Source organism: Pleuronectes platessa, chromosome 20, assembly GCF_947347685.1.
Source record: "Pleuronectes platessa chromosome 20, fPlePla1.1, whole genome shotgun sequence".
NCBI lineage: Eukaryota > Metazoa > Chordata > Actinopteri > Pleuronectiformes > Pleuronectidae > Pleuronectes > Pleuronectes platessa.
In genome coordinates, this window is record NC_070645.1 from 13,987,568 (window position 1) to 14,002,283 (window position 14,716).

The 14,716-nt window shown below is 41.1% G+C and overlaps 2 protein-coding genes across 6 annotated transcripts in view; both read right to left on the reverse strand.

Annotated features, from left to right (window-relative positions):
• LOC128425502 (retinal-specific phospholipid-transporting ATPase ABCA4) overlaps nucleotides 1-4,950 on the reverse strand; it is a 32,700-nt gene extending 27,750 nt beyond the window's left edge. Inside the window, exons 1-6 of the mRNA XM_053412115.1 lie at nucleotides 4,827-4,950; nucleotides 4,282-4,393; nucleotides 3,633-3,726; nucleotides 3,378-3,519; nucleotides 2,942-3,081; nucleotides 29-156 (exon numbers count right to left, since the gene is read on the reverse strand). Of these exons, the coding sequence (XP_053268090.1) occupies nucleotides 29-156; nucleotides 2,942-3,081; nucleotides 3,378-3,519; nucleotides 3,633-3,726; nucleotides 4,282-4,347 (570 nt within the window). The 5' untranslated portion in view covers nucleotides 4,348-4,393; nucleotides 4,827-4,950. The remainder of the gene's footprint in view (nucleotides 1-28; nucleotides 157-2,941; nucleotides 3,082-3,377; nucleotides 3,520-3,632; nucleotides 3,727-4,281; nucleotides 4,394-4,826) is intronic.
• Nucleotides 4,951-6,084: 1,134 nt separating this feature from the next.
• The window catches only part of arhgap29a (Rho GTPase activating protein 29a), a 32,738-nt gene continuing 24,106 nt past the window's right edge, over nucleotides 6,085-14,716 (reverse strand). For all 5 annotated transcript variants that reach the window (XM_053412116.1, XM_053412117.1, XM_053412118.1 and 2 more), the window contains 11 exons: nucleotides 14,466-14,656; nucleotides 13,061-13,230; nucleotides 12,757-12,885; nucleotides 11,348-11,446; nucleotides 10,952-11,115; nucleotides 9,945-10,133; nucleotides 9,261-9,398; nucleotides 8,728-8,963; nucleotides 8,324-8,612; nucleotides 8,118-8,226; nucleotides 6,085-7,949 (listed from right to left, as the gene is read on the reverse strand). In XM_053412116.1, coding sequence (XP_053268091.1) covers nucleotides 7,003-7,949; nucleotides 8,118-8,226; nucleotides 8,324-8,612; nucleotides 8,728-8,963; nucleotides 9,261-9,398; nucleotides 9,945-10,133; nucleotides 10,952-11,115; nucleotides 11,348-11,446; nucleotides 12,757-12,885; nucleotides 13,061-13,230; nucleotides 14,466-14,656 — 2,661 coding nt within the window. In that variant the 3' untranslated portion in view covers nucleotides 6,085-7,002. The remainder of the gene's footprint in view (nucleotides 7,950-8,117; nucleotides 8,227-8,323; nucleotides 8,613-8,727; nucleotides 8,964-9,260; nucleotides 9,399-9,944; nucleotides 10,134-10,951; nucleotides 11,116-11,347; nucleotides 11,447-12,756; nucleotides 12,886-13,060; nucleotides 13,231-14,465; nucleotides 14,657-14,716) is intronic.

Here is a 14,716-nt window from a genome sequence, read left to right on the forward strand (position 1 = left end):
AAGTGTGTGTGTGTGTGTGTGTGTGTACCTGTTCAGGCCTGATTTGAGCATTGACTAACTGATAGACAACAGATTCCGTCAGAGGAATGTCTCTCAGCAGAAACGCTGTCAGAGTTTCATCGTCCTTCAGGATCAACTCCACTCTAACTCCTCGGCCTGTACAGAGAGACACAGGCAGATTGTGGGATGACTGGTTTTTAATTGCCGTACATTCTGCTCTTTCTTCAACGACTGTCTGGAATCAAATGTCCTTTTGATTTATGAAGTAGATAAACTGGATACAGTGGACGAATCTAGAGACTTAGTGGCACATATTTAGAGCAAGTCGTGACATATCTGCAGCATTAAAAAAGATACACACACACACAGGATGAAGAGACTCCACCTCTGCACTGTGTCATTGTTTCCTGTGGCCTGTCTGTGCATGAATAAAGTTTGCTTGGCTACATGAAGAGTTGAACTGCACTCAGTAGAGCGCATACCTCTGCCAATGCCAAACAGTCCCCATACTGGATCAGTATGAAATTGCAATACTAAACCCATAAATGTGCCTGGGTGTTTCCATCAAGATTCACGCCTAGTTTCCTGAGAAATCAACAAAATTGTGGAAAAAAGGAAAAATTTGATTTCAGAAACTCAGAAGAAAGAATGTAAAATCACATCGAGCAACATAACATATCACTGAGTGTCTAGGCATATTTCTCATCAGCCGCGACATCTGATAAGTGGCTTCAACCTACAGTTATTTCCCATCCATCCTTTATCTATTCCTCTGTCAACCCCAGCTGACACCGGGCGAGAGGTGGGGTACACTCTGAACAGATGGCAGTCCATCCAAACGATCCGCCAATGCGCTGAGGCAACGGTGCCATTCCCCGCACCACCTTAATGACCCTGAAATCTTTTTTCACAAAGTTTAACTCAATAAACTTTTGAAAATGTCCAAAGGTCTTGTGTGACAAGTGGTGAGAAATAAATGTCATATGTGTGGATTACCATGTTCTTAAATGTGCATCCCATTGTAACCTGTGAAATTAAAGATATCCTAACATGCAGACTTCTTGGTTACAAAACCCCTTTTTGCACTTGTGCCTAATAACCGGTTATAAAATGTGAACATAAAGTCCACTCAAGTATTTCCTGTTTAATATGACCTGTCATGAAGAGGCAAATCTATCAGTTACATAACTTGATGCTCAACAGGGTTCATTTTTTCACAGGGCTCCTGGGAACTTGTGCGGAATGTGGATGCGTATCCCTCTCAACTCTGTTGGTCCGTTTACGTATTTCTCCATGAGAGTGGCCGCACACAATCATTCACAGGCGGGAATTCAGTTGGCCTCCTTCCACTCCCATCATGAAGATTTTCCTCGTCAGCAGGGAAATGTGAGGCACATTCAGTACAGATGTACTTACATGGCTCATAACAGGAGGCAGCTAACTCTGAAAGGTATATGATTGACAGGGGTTATGTCAAGTTACCTGCATTTTTACACCATGTAACCTCTCGCATAAAAAACAGCAACCTGCACTCGTCCAGACTAGTTAGACCGAGGCTGCTATGAAAACCAAGAATTCCTCAACAACATTAAATAATTGGGTGGAGCAGGACAGGAAATAATTCTTAGAACCTGAAATCATATTCATAGAAATATTCTGCAACATGAAATGGTAGCGTGTTTTATCTTCAAACAACGATAAACTATTCCTATGGACAAAGTCCCAGCACATCACATGAATTGAATAATTAAACCTGGTTATGCAACTGATTGCCTTGTGAATATTTTTCAACCATTTAACCTTCCTGATCTCAAATCAGTGACTATTTCAATGCACAGCTCCATTTTGAAATATTTTATTAGGAATTGTTGTATTTTTCTCGATTAAGTCGATAAACAAAGTCATTAACTTATGGTACTGTCATTGTCAGCATTGATTGTCAGGGCACTTATGCGTGATGATGATTTGATTTCAAACTTTGTAATAGCAGTTTTACCAGACCTGTGAATCAAGCAAAGATGAGCACAAGTATATATATATATGACTCTTGTAAATAAAAAATAAAATCATTTATTTTCTGTTCTACCCTAATATACTGTGACCCTTACAAAATCTGCGCTGTCTGCTTAACAGGGTTATCAGCTGTGAATTTATTTCTCACTGTTTTAAGGATTGCTGTAATGTCAAATTTTGCTGTAGTTTGGCTGTAGTCAACGGATGAAACAGGATCAGTCAAAATATTAAATAAAAATAAAACAAAAAAAGATAAAAAACTCAACTGCGATCCCACTAATTGAATTAGGAAAATGCTCTTGCTCCAATTGCTATTAAGCTAAGGCGCCTGTCACTACATGTATGGGTCATGCATGTATTATGGCATAAGTACACTTGGACAGAGGGTTGTAAGCATGGTGTAGTCTCTTCTGTATGTTCTGTCATGGGGGAGGGGGAAATGTGAACTAGGCGCACGTGAATTTGCTCTCCCACCAAACAAACAGCACACTGGTGGCTGAAGTAATCAGCTTATGTTACGGGCCTTTCTTAAGTCCATGTGATGTAATCCTGTTACACTGCACAGGCACACGGACTGACGGGGGAAAGGTGTGAGGTGTGATGTAGACTGACATGGTTCTCCAGATGACAGTTCCAAGCTTTCCTCTATTAGCACGCGTTCGAAACCAAAAGTGTAGCTTTTTGCTCAGTTTGTTTCCTTGCTGCTCGTGCATCCACTTTCTACTAAATGTGCAGCCGTTTTTTACAAAAAGTAATTACTCTAATGTGCATTCGCCTGCAAAAGTGTGTTATTTAGGTTTATCTGAATAAAATACAACCACAATACATTCAGAAACCAAACTTTTCCCCTCGAGCTGCGCAAGTGACCTGGAATATGTGGTCAAGCTGTATGGTTGGCAGCATGTTGACAAAAGCCCAGAGCTCTGACCTGAGATCTGTTCAGGATGTGAGCGCAGAGTATCCATGAAGTTACTCATGGTATTCAGTTCCCTCCAGAGGCGCCCGAGCTTCAGGAACTGTGGATCGCTGACAAGAAGCTCCTGGGCATCTGAGTAGAAGCGAGCCAATCTGCAAGAGTGAAGGTTATTAACAGATCACACACATTTAGTTCTGTTTAACAACACACACACACACACACACACACACACACACATACACTTCTGGCAATTGCATTCATTTCTGAGTGTGTGCACACATAGACTGAGGCTTAAGAACAAGTGAGGCATAATCCAGAGACATTTGAAAAAATTCTCTTTGAGTCCATTACATAAGTCTACCTTTTCATCCCAGATCAATGTTTCATAAGGAATTCATCATCTCTGGCTTAAATTCACTTCCCTGTATAAGCCCAGTGTGATGCTCACATGGAGTTGTTGTAGTTGGACACCAGACCAGGAGATTCACCACGGGTGGGGTACTGGAAACAAGGGTTGTTAGCATTGCAGAAGATTCCCTGGATCCAGGGCAGGACCCCCGCGGAGGGCATGGCCTTGTTGGGAAAGTGGCCTGAGGGGAGAGGACACGCTTGTTGGCTTTCAGTGCTTTGCATAAGTCACAATCAATATGATGATATATGGACCACAGAGGATTTACTCTTGTGGACAGAACTGTCCACTTACATTCATGTTGACGGTAAAGTGGATTCACCCTCCTTAGCCACACCAGTCCCATGAACAGCATTACAGGCCACATGATCTCCATGAAGAATCGCACCTGGTTGAGCAGCAGCACATTCATTTTATAAAATTAACTATATGGACTTTGGCAGAAGTGAGTAAGTCATTTAATTAACGTGTCAACACATATTAACCAATGTGTATAAAAATCAAAAGGTCCATAAAATATTATACTGAGAAAGTATCACAAACTGTTGTAATGGTTTACTAACTTATATGATGAATACACTATATTGAGTAATAGACAAATATAATCAGACACAGACGTGTATATTAATTGGAGTCATGACTGACTCCCCTGATACATTTTCCTAAAACATGCTAGAGGCTTGTAAGATATTTTTTTGAAATCAGAAATTTGACTGTCATATTTTTAATAATCAAATATCAACTTTGCAAATTCTGCAAACTTGGAATCACTGATGATGCTTTAAAAATCATGTTACTTCTTCTGTTCGGTAATATGTTGTACAGACTCCGGAGAACCCTAATGTAAATGTGAGGATTCGTTGTTTTTTTATCTGTAGGAATTGTAACTAACTGAGATGCTGATAGGGGATAAATCCAGTGTGTAGTTGATAAATGATTTTACCCTCTGCCTCCTGCGGATGGTCCAGTTCTTCCACAGCAGGAGTCTGACCTGTCCCCCTGCCCCCATGGTTCCTCCGTTTCAGCCCCGTAGGGGCTGGCACCAGCCAACAAACCTGCATTTAACAAGCCTACTATTTTACCATGATCTATATGAAGCCAACGTATGTACTATATTACAAAATGAAATGCAACTAGGGTAATTATTTAATTTTTTTTAATTTGTCTTAATAAACTGTGCTGTCACACATTCATCCAAAGAGTATACTCCATATAAAAAATAGCTCTATAATGAGGCTGTTAAGCTTCACATTTCACATGGTTACCATAACAATAACAGAACGTTCCGCAGTATACAAACAGACTCTGGTTAGTGTTAATGGACATTGTCACTGTCTGAACACATTGAATATTCCACATTCCTGGTGCATATAACACAGCAAGCTTTAATCTAGGTCAGTCGCAGGTGTTGTTTAATCTGTTTGGCTACATTGCTAATACCATACTGCGACTTTATTCTAAAAGCATAAGGCATATCATATCACTTACCTCAGAAGAACACTTGCACTGCAGACAGAGATCCAGTAAATAAAGCATAACACCACATACTCTACTGAGTTGCTCCTTGAGGTTGCACACACAGCTTGTTTCCAGACCTCGTGAATAGTTAAGCAGATTGATTTAATCTTCTTTCAGTGCTGGGAGACTGAAAACGCCTCTCATCCATTTGTAAATGCCTACCTGACCTAACCACCTGGCCCTCATTATACTGCGTAATCCTGCCACTGTTATAATCTCCTCATTGTTACAGAGGAATTCTTCTGTTTTCATGATCTGTTCACATGCTCAACACTGCATAAACACTGGTTATCATGGAAATGTTTAGTATTATTATAAATAAAGTTTTTTTCAATGTTTTAAAATGCTAGTACAGGGCCCACTCTTAACAGGTCAATGCTCTGGAGCTACTCCAGAATTATTCCTTGTCGTTAGTGAGTCTTCCTCAAACAGTTCTACTCTACAATATACTGTCACTTGTTTGGTGTCTGTGACGTTGTGTGCAGTTTTCTTGCAAACACTCTATGATACAGAGTGAAGTTAGAAAACTTTCTTTTCATCCTACCAGGTTTGTATGCAATAAATAGCATTGAAATAGCCTTATAACTGTTTGTGTGTGACTTATGTATGTATATATATATATAAGTTTGAATGATTTATTTGACTTCCATACATTGCATGTCAGTTATTTCAAGGGTTTGTTGATAGAATCTTTAGAGCCAACTTCACAGCTCTTCATAATGAAAGCCCTGTAATACAGCTATATAAATATAAAGCGTTGCGGCAAACAAACAAACTCTGGGCTGTAACTCTAAAGATAATTTGACAAACAGGAAGTGATTCTGTCAATGTTGTTATAATGGTGGAGACCAGTGTCAGTGACTACTGGCGTCAGTCAGATATGGTGAAATAAAATAATCAGATCCTCAAAATGATCTGGTGAGACAGATTATTGGCTGCAGGCTGCCATTTTCCAACCACTGCTGTAGTTTATCTGAGGACGTAAAAGACTGAAGGTGCACTGCCCCCGCCCCCACTGACTGCTAAGGAGCGCTGGTCGCCTGTTTATTTAAATTGTATTATTAGTGAACATATCGCATGTCCAAACAGAATCAAACTCGGCACTGCACTTTATCCAGCAATTTACAATAGACATGCGAAGTGTGAGGTCGGTTAAAAGAACTGTTCATGTGTTCCACAGACAGACAGACATCCAGACAGATAGATAGGTAGATACAAACCATCCCAGTTGGAAGTTGTCAGATATATTTTAATAAGTTACAAAAGGGTGTTTGCTTTCATGTACCTGCTTTTTTTTTCCTTTTTTACATTGACCTTTTAAACATTCTGTCAACCTTGTACATTACCATGAAAAACAGATAACATTTAAATAAATGATGCATTTACAGAACCTGTACGATTTAGCTGACTGATAAAACTACTTCAGTTTAAAAATAGAAAAAATTAAAAAAACTTTGGCTATTAAAAAATGTAGATGTTATATTTCAAAAAAGGCAAGATAATGCCTAGGCATTTCTAAATGCTTTGCAGGACAATTAGAGTTGATACCATACAAGTCTAGCAGTATAAAATGGATGCAACCCCTTTTCCAACTGGTGCTTCTTAGCAAATGTCAATACAGATATTCAGTAGAGCAAAGGGGTCATCACACAGTGTTGCAAAGTCATTAGCATAATTAATTATACCCTAAATGTAACGCTTTAAAATATTCTGACTCACAGAGGATAGAAACATGTTGAAAAGTTTTGATGTCAGGTCAGTGCACCAAACTTCTTTCGCAATATAGTAATAAATCAAAAAGTGTTTTTGGTCTATAAACATACAGAGATAGGGAGCGTGTAAGAACTTTATACAAAATGGTCAAATAAAATGTAATTGCACAGTTTAAAAAATATATATAAATATTCTGACCAAGTGCCAGAGTGTACAGAGCAAGTGATTGGTATATGAAATATTGGTGAATCTTATTAAAAATATACAGCATCTTAAGTGCATCCTGTTTGTCGTCTGAGGACCAATGGGTAAATTTAATTCTCCACACGTTGCCCGCAGTCTTAGTACACTTGGAAATTGTCTTTGCAGAGATTTTTCTTATTCTTTCTCCAAAAGAATATGACACACACTGTTCACAATCGAGCACCTTCTCTCAGACAAAATGAGCCTCTCGATGCTCGACCTCCTGGAGGCGTCGTGGCCGTAGTCTCTGGTAAACAGGTTTGCCCTGGTTTTGGCCCAGTTCCTCTGGGCTAGAGCTGGGAGACTGAGACATGGCCGCCTGCTCGGCCTCAATGTCCTCCTCAAGAGGCTCATCCACAGACACTTCTATCTCAATCCCAAGCTCCTCATCATCGTCATCCTCTTCCTCCTCCTCGTCCTCCTCCTCATCATCTTCTTCCTCTGCGCTGTTGGCTGATGAACAATTCGGCAGTGCTTTAGCTTTGTTCCCCGATGGGGGCTTGTAGAAGGTTCCTGGGGGAGGCTGGAGAGTCCTGGGAGCTCTGAAAGCTGTTGCAATGGGGCTGTACTTGGTTACATTGTCCTCTCTTCTTAAAGTCCTGCTGGGTCGCACTGCGACTGTGTAAGGTCTATTGGGGAACAGGGTGCTGATAGTGCTCCCAGAAGTTCCCAGGGAGAGGGTTGATGGCACAGAAGCTGAAAAGTTGCTGATATCTTCTGAAGTGCTCTCTGTGGACGAACTGGCCACGATTCTGACAGTCCGAGAAACAGCATCCTGTTTGTACTGTTTGTCCCAAGTTCTGCGTAATGTCTGGGTGTCAATAAATTTACTCCGGTAATGTGTGGCCACACGCAGTTTTGCATTTTCGGTTTCATCCACTTCTTCAATGGACTCGTCAAAACTGCTGCCTTTCCTGACCTCTTGGTCGGCGCTGTTCCGAGTGTTGTTCTCGTCGACTCGGCCTCGGCTGAGAATCCGTTCTACCGGCATGCTGACCGGCCGGGAGGAGAGTTTGTTGCGAGGGTGTCGCAGCTGGACCCTGGCGACAGTGATAGGCTGGGGGCGACAGAGACCTCTCTCTCCAGGTTTTGGGACCTCAGGGACCCCATTGAAGGTCTCTGAATCCACCTCATCCGCTTTAAACAGAGAAATAAAAAAGAGTTTATACATTAACATAGGAAGTAAATTGAAGTAGATTTCATAGACAATATCCTGCAGATTGCTTTACGAAAAAAAATAATTATGAAGTAATATTGGCCTCATTATATTGCTCTTTAAGGAATATCTATCTTTGTAACACTGACCAGGTTCAAAGTCACTTCCATCGAGGCTTGGTGTGATCTCCTGAACCTCAACCAGTAAGTGGGAAGAAGGATTAGCTGAGGAATGCCTCTTATACACCTTTGAGGATTGCTGTGATAGGAAAAAAAAGGGAGGAACACACTGTGTATGATTTTTACATTAAAAAATATTACATGCCATCCTAATTTTTTGCATTAAAGCTAATTACCTCCTTAATGTCTCCCAGCGACTTGGAGTGCCTGCTCAGTTGGGTGTCATGGCGGGGGTGGGTAACAACCTCTGTGGGCGAGGTGCCGCTCAGGGGACCGAGGAGGGTGTCAAAGACCATCTCATAGTGTCTGATCAGCAGCTCCACAATGAGAGCCTGATAGGGGTAATCCACCAGAGAGGAGAGGGAGACTTCAGCGTCCGCTTGCCTCGGCTTGATCAGTGTCGGGCCGAAGATGATACCCAGGTTGCTGGCTGTCATCTTATTTTCCTCTGACCACTCTGTCACCCTGGAGAGGAAAGTTAATTAAATAACTGCTTATCACATCCCTCTTTGTTAAATTAACATGTTCACTGTTTGCACTTAGCAGAAATGGGATTATGGATTATGTGACTGAGGCCTACCTGTGCAGATGCTCGATCAGGAACTGCAATGTCTTGTAATGAGTTGGCGGCAGTTGCTTCAGCAGGTCCTTGATCTTGAAGAGGACCCGGTTGAGCTCCACGCTGACCTGTGCCGGGGTCACTGGGTTGGGACTGAGCCGCAGAGCCTCAAGTTCCTCCACTATGATACTCTGGCTTTCCTTGGCCAGACCGATAAAGTCGTTATAGAAGCGGAACAGGATGAGCGGCTCTGGAAGCTGCCACGGAAAGCATGGATTACAAGAAGAGCAAGTAAAACAAATGAAAGAAGGAAGTTAATAATAAAAAGTAACAACCAAAATATATTAGAAAAACAGCAGGAGAATCAGGGATGAGAAGTGGGAAATAAGTTCTGGGCAAAAAATAAACAAAGACAAATATACACAACTGCAGTGACTGTGTTCTGCAGCACTCACTTTATACCAGCTCGTCTCCTTATTTGGGCGACAATAAATGTAAATGTAAAACCCCTCAATATGGTTTATATTGAGGATAATGTTTCGTAAGCAGCCCACCTGTCTCAAGTAGAGTTTGAGTACGTTGCTAATGTCGTGGGGATAAAGCTCGGAGAGCTCCACCAGGTCCTTTCCATTCTCAAATGCCTGGCACAATTTTTCAACCCGAGACTTGGCACCATTCACCCGGTAGATACCCTTCAGGGCACAAAAACAAAAATGCATTTAGCACAAGAAAGATTATGCAATTTTCTGGCTCACCCTGGTGACACTGTGTAATCACAGTTACTGAATATTAACAGGATACTCCAAAGAAATATAAATGACTTGAATTATATTATATTTTAACTCAGAGCATTTCCTTTTTCTCCATTTTTAAATGGTCATTAATATTACTTTGTTACTAACATCCATATCTAGCCGGGTAACGAATATATCATAATTGTTTCTCAGAAATTAAGTTCAATTTGAGACTTTAGAATAATTAAAGTCAGTTAAAGTTTATGCTGACAACACCAGCAGCCTAATAGTCACATTTGTATATTCTAAGTCACTGTAACCAAAGTCTTTGAAGTGAATCCAAATAAAAAACTTGGAGAAGCAACATCCTCTGTTCAAATGGAGCCAACTGTTTTTTTAAAGTAATATTGTCATGAAAAAACAAATGGTATGAGTAAGTATTTGCACTAAATTAATTCAGTTAATTGAAAGTAAGTTGAGTTCAAAATAATAAAATAAAATTACCTTAATGTTGAGCGCTCTATTCTCGATTTCTGACGTGCACTTCTGTATGATGAATGGGATGCAGTCCCGGCTGTTCTTAGCCGCCTGCGTGAAGTCGATGCCGAAGAGGTGGAGCTTCCCCTGGAGCTTCTTGTGGCCACACTGGATGGCCAAGGTTTCCAGACACTTCTTGTGACAGGCCAGCGAACACTGCACACAAGTTGACAAGTATCTCAGTAACACAAAAAGGCTACATTTCCCCTATAACAAGTAAAACAATCTAAGCATGTGATCCTAAAAGACACAATTACTGGGACTATTGGGACATCCCATGATCCCCTTCTGAAGTTAAGTTGAAATTGCATTATGATGAGGACCAATAGACTCCCTGTCTCTATCTCTCTCAAGCCATTAAATCCAGAGGGTACTTGGTTTGAAATGTGGACACACAGATATGTTCAAAGTAAACCACCATTTGAATTACTTCATGGAATGATTTCAACACACTACAAACTTATTTTTTTATGTCAGCTTCTCGTCTGTGTTTCCCATAATTACATAACCAAATCTTTCAAAGTATTTTTTTCCAGTAGACCCTTTTGTTATTGTCTTGTTCATTGTATCTTATAAATATGGAAATACTCTGGATCTAAAATGAACAGGGCTGGGGGGTACAGGGTTGATGGAAGGGATTCCTCGGAAGACAAACAAAAGGTCTTTGGTTTCCATTGCCTGTTCCCCAACTGAGACCAGTTGGTGGATTTGGTCCCGGGGGAGAGCTTGTGGCCATATTCAACTTTCTCCTTTATTTGCTGAGGTGGTCTCTCTCTCTTCTGTCTAAGTTAGATTTTTTTTTCTTGCATGCCATGATTGATAAAGAAGCTGTTGTGAAACTTTGGCAATGTTCAACCCTGTTCGCTGTGGGCTCACCACGTTTTCTGACAGGTCCAAACAGAGGATCTTGGACGGGTTGGAATTTAATTCAATTGATTCTGAAAAATAAAGGAAAAAAAAGAAACCAAGGTTACCTCCTCGCACTCTGCTCCATGAAACACCACCAGGCCGTCACACTCTCGACACTTGGAGGGCGCTCTGAGCTTCCTCAGCTTGTGGGTTTGAGATGCCTTGGACATCTGGGTGTTTCTGAAGGGCCCTGGAGAGCTGGCTGTCTCGATGACCATCTCGCTTGAACCTGCAGAGTTAGAGGGGAAACAGCCTTTAAAACCATGATCTTCCTCTCACTAATGTATTTTAAGAAGGCACTTGAGAATAGGGCATACAGAAATAAAGAGATAACACACAGTAACAGAGTAACTACAGTTCTATTACTGAAGGAAGTTATATATATATATGCGAAGTAAATAGAAGGAAACCTTAGGAACTAATTAAAAGTTAAAACATTGTCAGTGTTAAGTCTGTATCACCGTTATCAGACGGCGACGGAGGCTCTCTCTCATCCAGGTCATCAGCAGAAGACATGGTGCCAGTGGATGGAGTTCTGGGTAATCTCCTCTTGAAGTCTCCTGAACAGTAAGGCAACACACACCAGTAAGTCCACATCTCCACAGCTGTTCCTCCCTAGTCTGTTCCCTGTGTGCCACTTACATTGTAAAGCACTGAGACAACTTCCAGTGCAATGCACCAGGTGAAAGGGTGTGGTCCACCTGCATGGTTTTGACCCCCGATTGTCAGGTGATTCGCACACCCATTGACTGATTAATGGGTTCCTATGGACCTCAGTTAAATAAGGTTTTTGAGTTATTGATGAGCTGATCAGGAGGCTCATTATGAGGGATAAACTCCTGCAACGTTAACATTCTGGGGGTCGGTGGGTGGAGGTGTCAGCATCACACACTCCACCATTTGCTAAAAGTTGACTAACCTATAGGTGACACATACCTTAAGTTCTTACATAAACTGGCACAAGTTTTAATAAATGTTTTTATCTACCAAACACTTGTTGTTGGTTTAACACGTCCTGATTTACAATCACATTACATTGTGACACGTATAATAATAAACCTAAGGCAGTTGCACAGCAACTGAGGAAACACAGAGAAACCTGGTCACCAAACCTGCTATTTTATGTGTGTGTGTACGTATTCGACTAATACAGTTGCATAATGTTAAACAAAGAGGCACCAGTGTCAGTGGTTGCTAAGGTCCTGGATTCCCAGATAACATGCCAACAAAGTTGGATGAACATCAAGTTCATAGGAAAAAAAATGTGCGGGCCCCAGGGGAGTTTAAGACAGTCAGTCCTGAGAAATGCACCTCCTGCTGCTGCTTTTTTATCAATGACATGAAACAGACCAAGCTGATATTTAAATATGGGTGTGGGGGAAACCTGGTTGATTTGGCAGTAAACATGATAGCCTCACAGGAAGAAATGCTTTTGAAAATGCAAATATGAAAGTATGCGAAGATTTACGCAGAATTCAAATGATTACATCAAGCTGTTGGATACTTATTATAATGTTAATTAGCAGATACCTTTTTGATGTAGATGGAACCTATTACAGCTTAGTTAATGCAGACAGATGTGCTAAAAGAAAGTGGTGATCTGGTGGGGAAAGCTGTTCATGGGTTTATTAGCAACCTGACTATTAAAGCAATCTAAAAAAAACACTATGAAGACATATTGTTTTAGTTTTTATCTTTTCTTTGAGAACGCCCACACATCAGGGTGCAGACCAGAGTGAGCTAAACCACAGTACACCATGCTCAAACTTGTACAGTGTGCGGAATTTAATTTAGCTAGCAAATAGAAATGAATTTAGGCCCACTTGGAGGTAATGGTTGTTAAATGAAGTGTGTGTCTTTGTGGCCCTACCTGGGCTTGCAGTGGGCGAGTCCATGGACCGAGACTCACTGCTGCCTCCAGCACTTTCTGAATCACTGCACATCCCTCCACCCTGGCTGGCTGAGGCCCAGGGACGAAATGGGGCCTGAATCCGAAGTGCTGGATACAATAAAAACACAGTTGATTATTAAAAGACTAGGATGATTGAACTTTTACATTTCTATTCTTTTTAGATTGCACAAAGAGTATCACTCTAACTGGAATACTTGTGAAGATATCATGAGACATTTGATATAAAAGAAGCTGCTCATATGCTAACTTTAAACCTGGGCACCTTGGATGTCTGTGCTATTGTTGGAGCGCCTTTCTGCAATCTTGGCGTGCTGGGCATTGATGGGACTGTCCACCTCCTCAGCACTCAGGATGTCGGAGGTCACTGACGCCTGTGACAGGTTACTGTGGGACGAGTGGCAGCCACTTAGCGAGCGCTTGTTGAAAGGCATCCTGGGAAGGGAAAATTATGACATATTGTTTATGACAACCCTACAAACCCTACAAACCCTGCAAAGCCCTTTCATTTAATTAAATCAAAATGTCTCGTTTTTGGTCCATGATAAACTGTGAAAATGCAATCTAAAGATTTTTTTGTGCCACGAGTTTCATATTTGTTTAAATCGAATCAATAACTGTAATTCTTAAAGCGTTGGATCCAATTATCAAGTTAATGTGTTAATAGTCCGTAATGAGAAGTTACCTGAATGATCATGAGATCAGCCCCAATTCCCCATCAGACAGCAATTAATTACATTGTAACAATGATTAACTGACTCAGATGGGTGAACCATGCCGACAATTGTTAATGAAAGTATCCCACTTTAATTCTCAATATACAGTATGTAGGTCAATGGCCTATATTTAAGCCTTTGAAGACCGGTGTTGAGGATGCATATGAGCATTTGTCTGCATTTCATTTCCTCTCAACCAAGTTGAATTCTTTTGATCAGGCCGGGATCAGAGTTGAGGGGAAAAAAATAAGTGAGAACAAAGCATTCTAATATTTCCATCTCTCTCTCTATGTGTGTGTTACCTGTGTCAACAAAACTCCCTTAAAAAGGAAACTATCTTTAATTAAGTGATTGGTGCTAATAATCAACTCCTAAATATAGAACAATCTGTGTTTTTTTCCTTTTCAGATGGAGACGAGGTGCATCTACTTCCAAAGCTATTTAAAAACGTTCAAAGAGGTTCAGCGAAACCGCCTGTGAGCCCACTGCCGCAGCTCCTCTCTCCCGTGACCACAGTCATTTCCGCAGGAAGCCCCGACCTAGCCAATTGTTTTATGGTTTCCAAAACAAGCTCCATCCACTTCAGAGGTCTACAACCACCTGATTACCATAAATAAAAGTTCTTTCCTCCCACAGAATCCTGTGGCGCAACATTTAAGCTTCTGATGCTGTATTAAAATAAAATATTTTTTAAATACAAGGTAAGACTTAACATTTCAAATAAAATACATGAGAACTTTGTGTGTGACTGTTAACCCCTCCGAGAGCTCGTTATCTGTTAGTGATAAAATCTGAGTAAACAAATAATGATAACAGAACATTTAGCCTCAGATTTCCTTTAAATTCAAAAGGGAATATTCCATTCGGGTGTGTGAACTGTACATCTATAAAAAGACATGTGCAGAGGGTGTGATCAGATCAGAGGGTGATAACAGCACTATCTTGATGTCTCACCCTATGCTTAGTGTGACAGGAGAATCAAGCGAGAGCGACTCCAGACGAGGCCCGTCCGTCGGCAGACTCCTGACAAAGTCGATGTAGCGCTGGCCGGGCTCGTACAGCTTGGCATTTTCACACAGAGTCTGGTGGTTGACGGGGAGAGAGACAACCTGAGCCTGTTGGAGCTGGAACCAATTGACCGTCACCTAAGAAAAAAAGGAAACAAACATTATCATCATTCTTCTGCACATTTCTGACACCGAAAT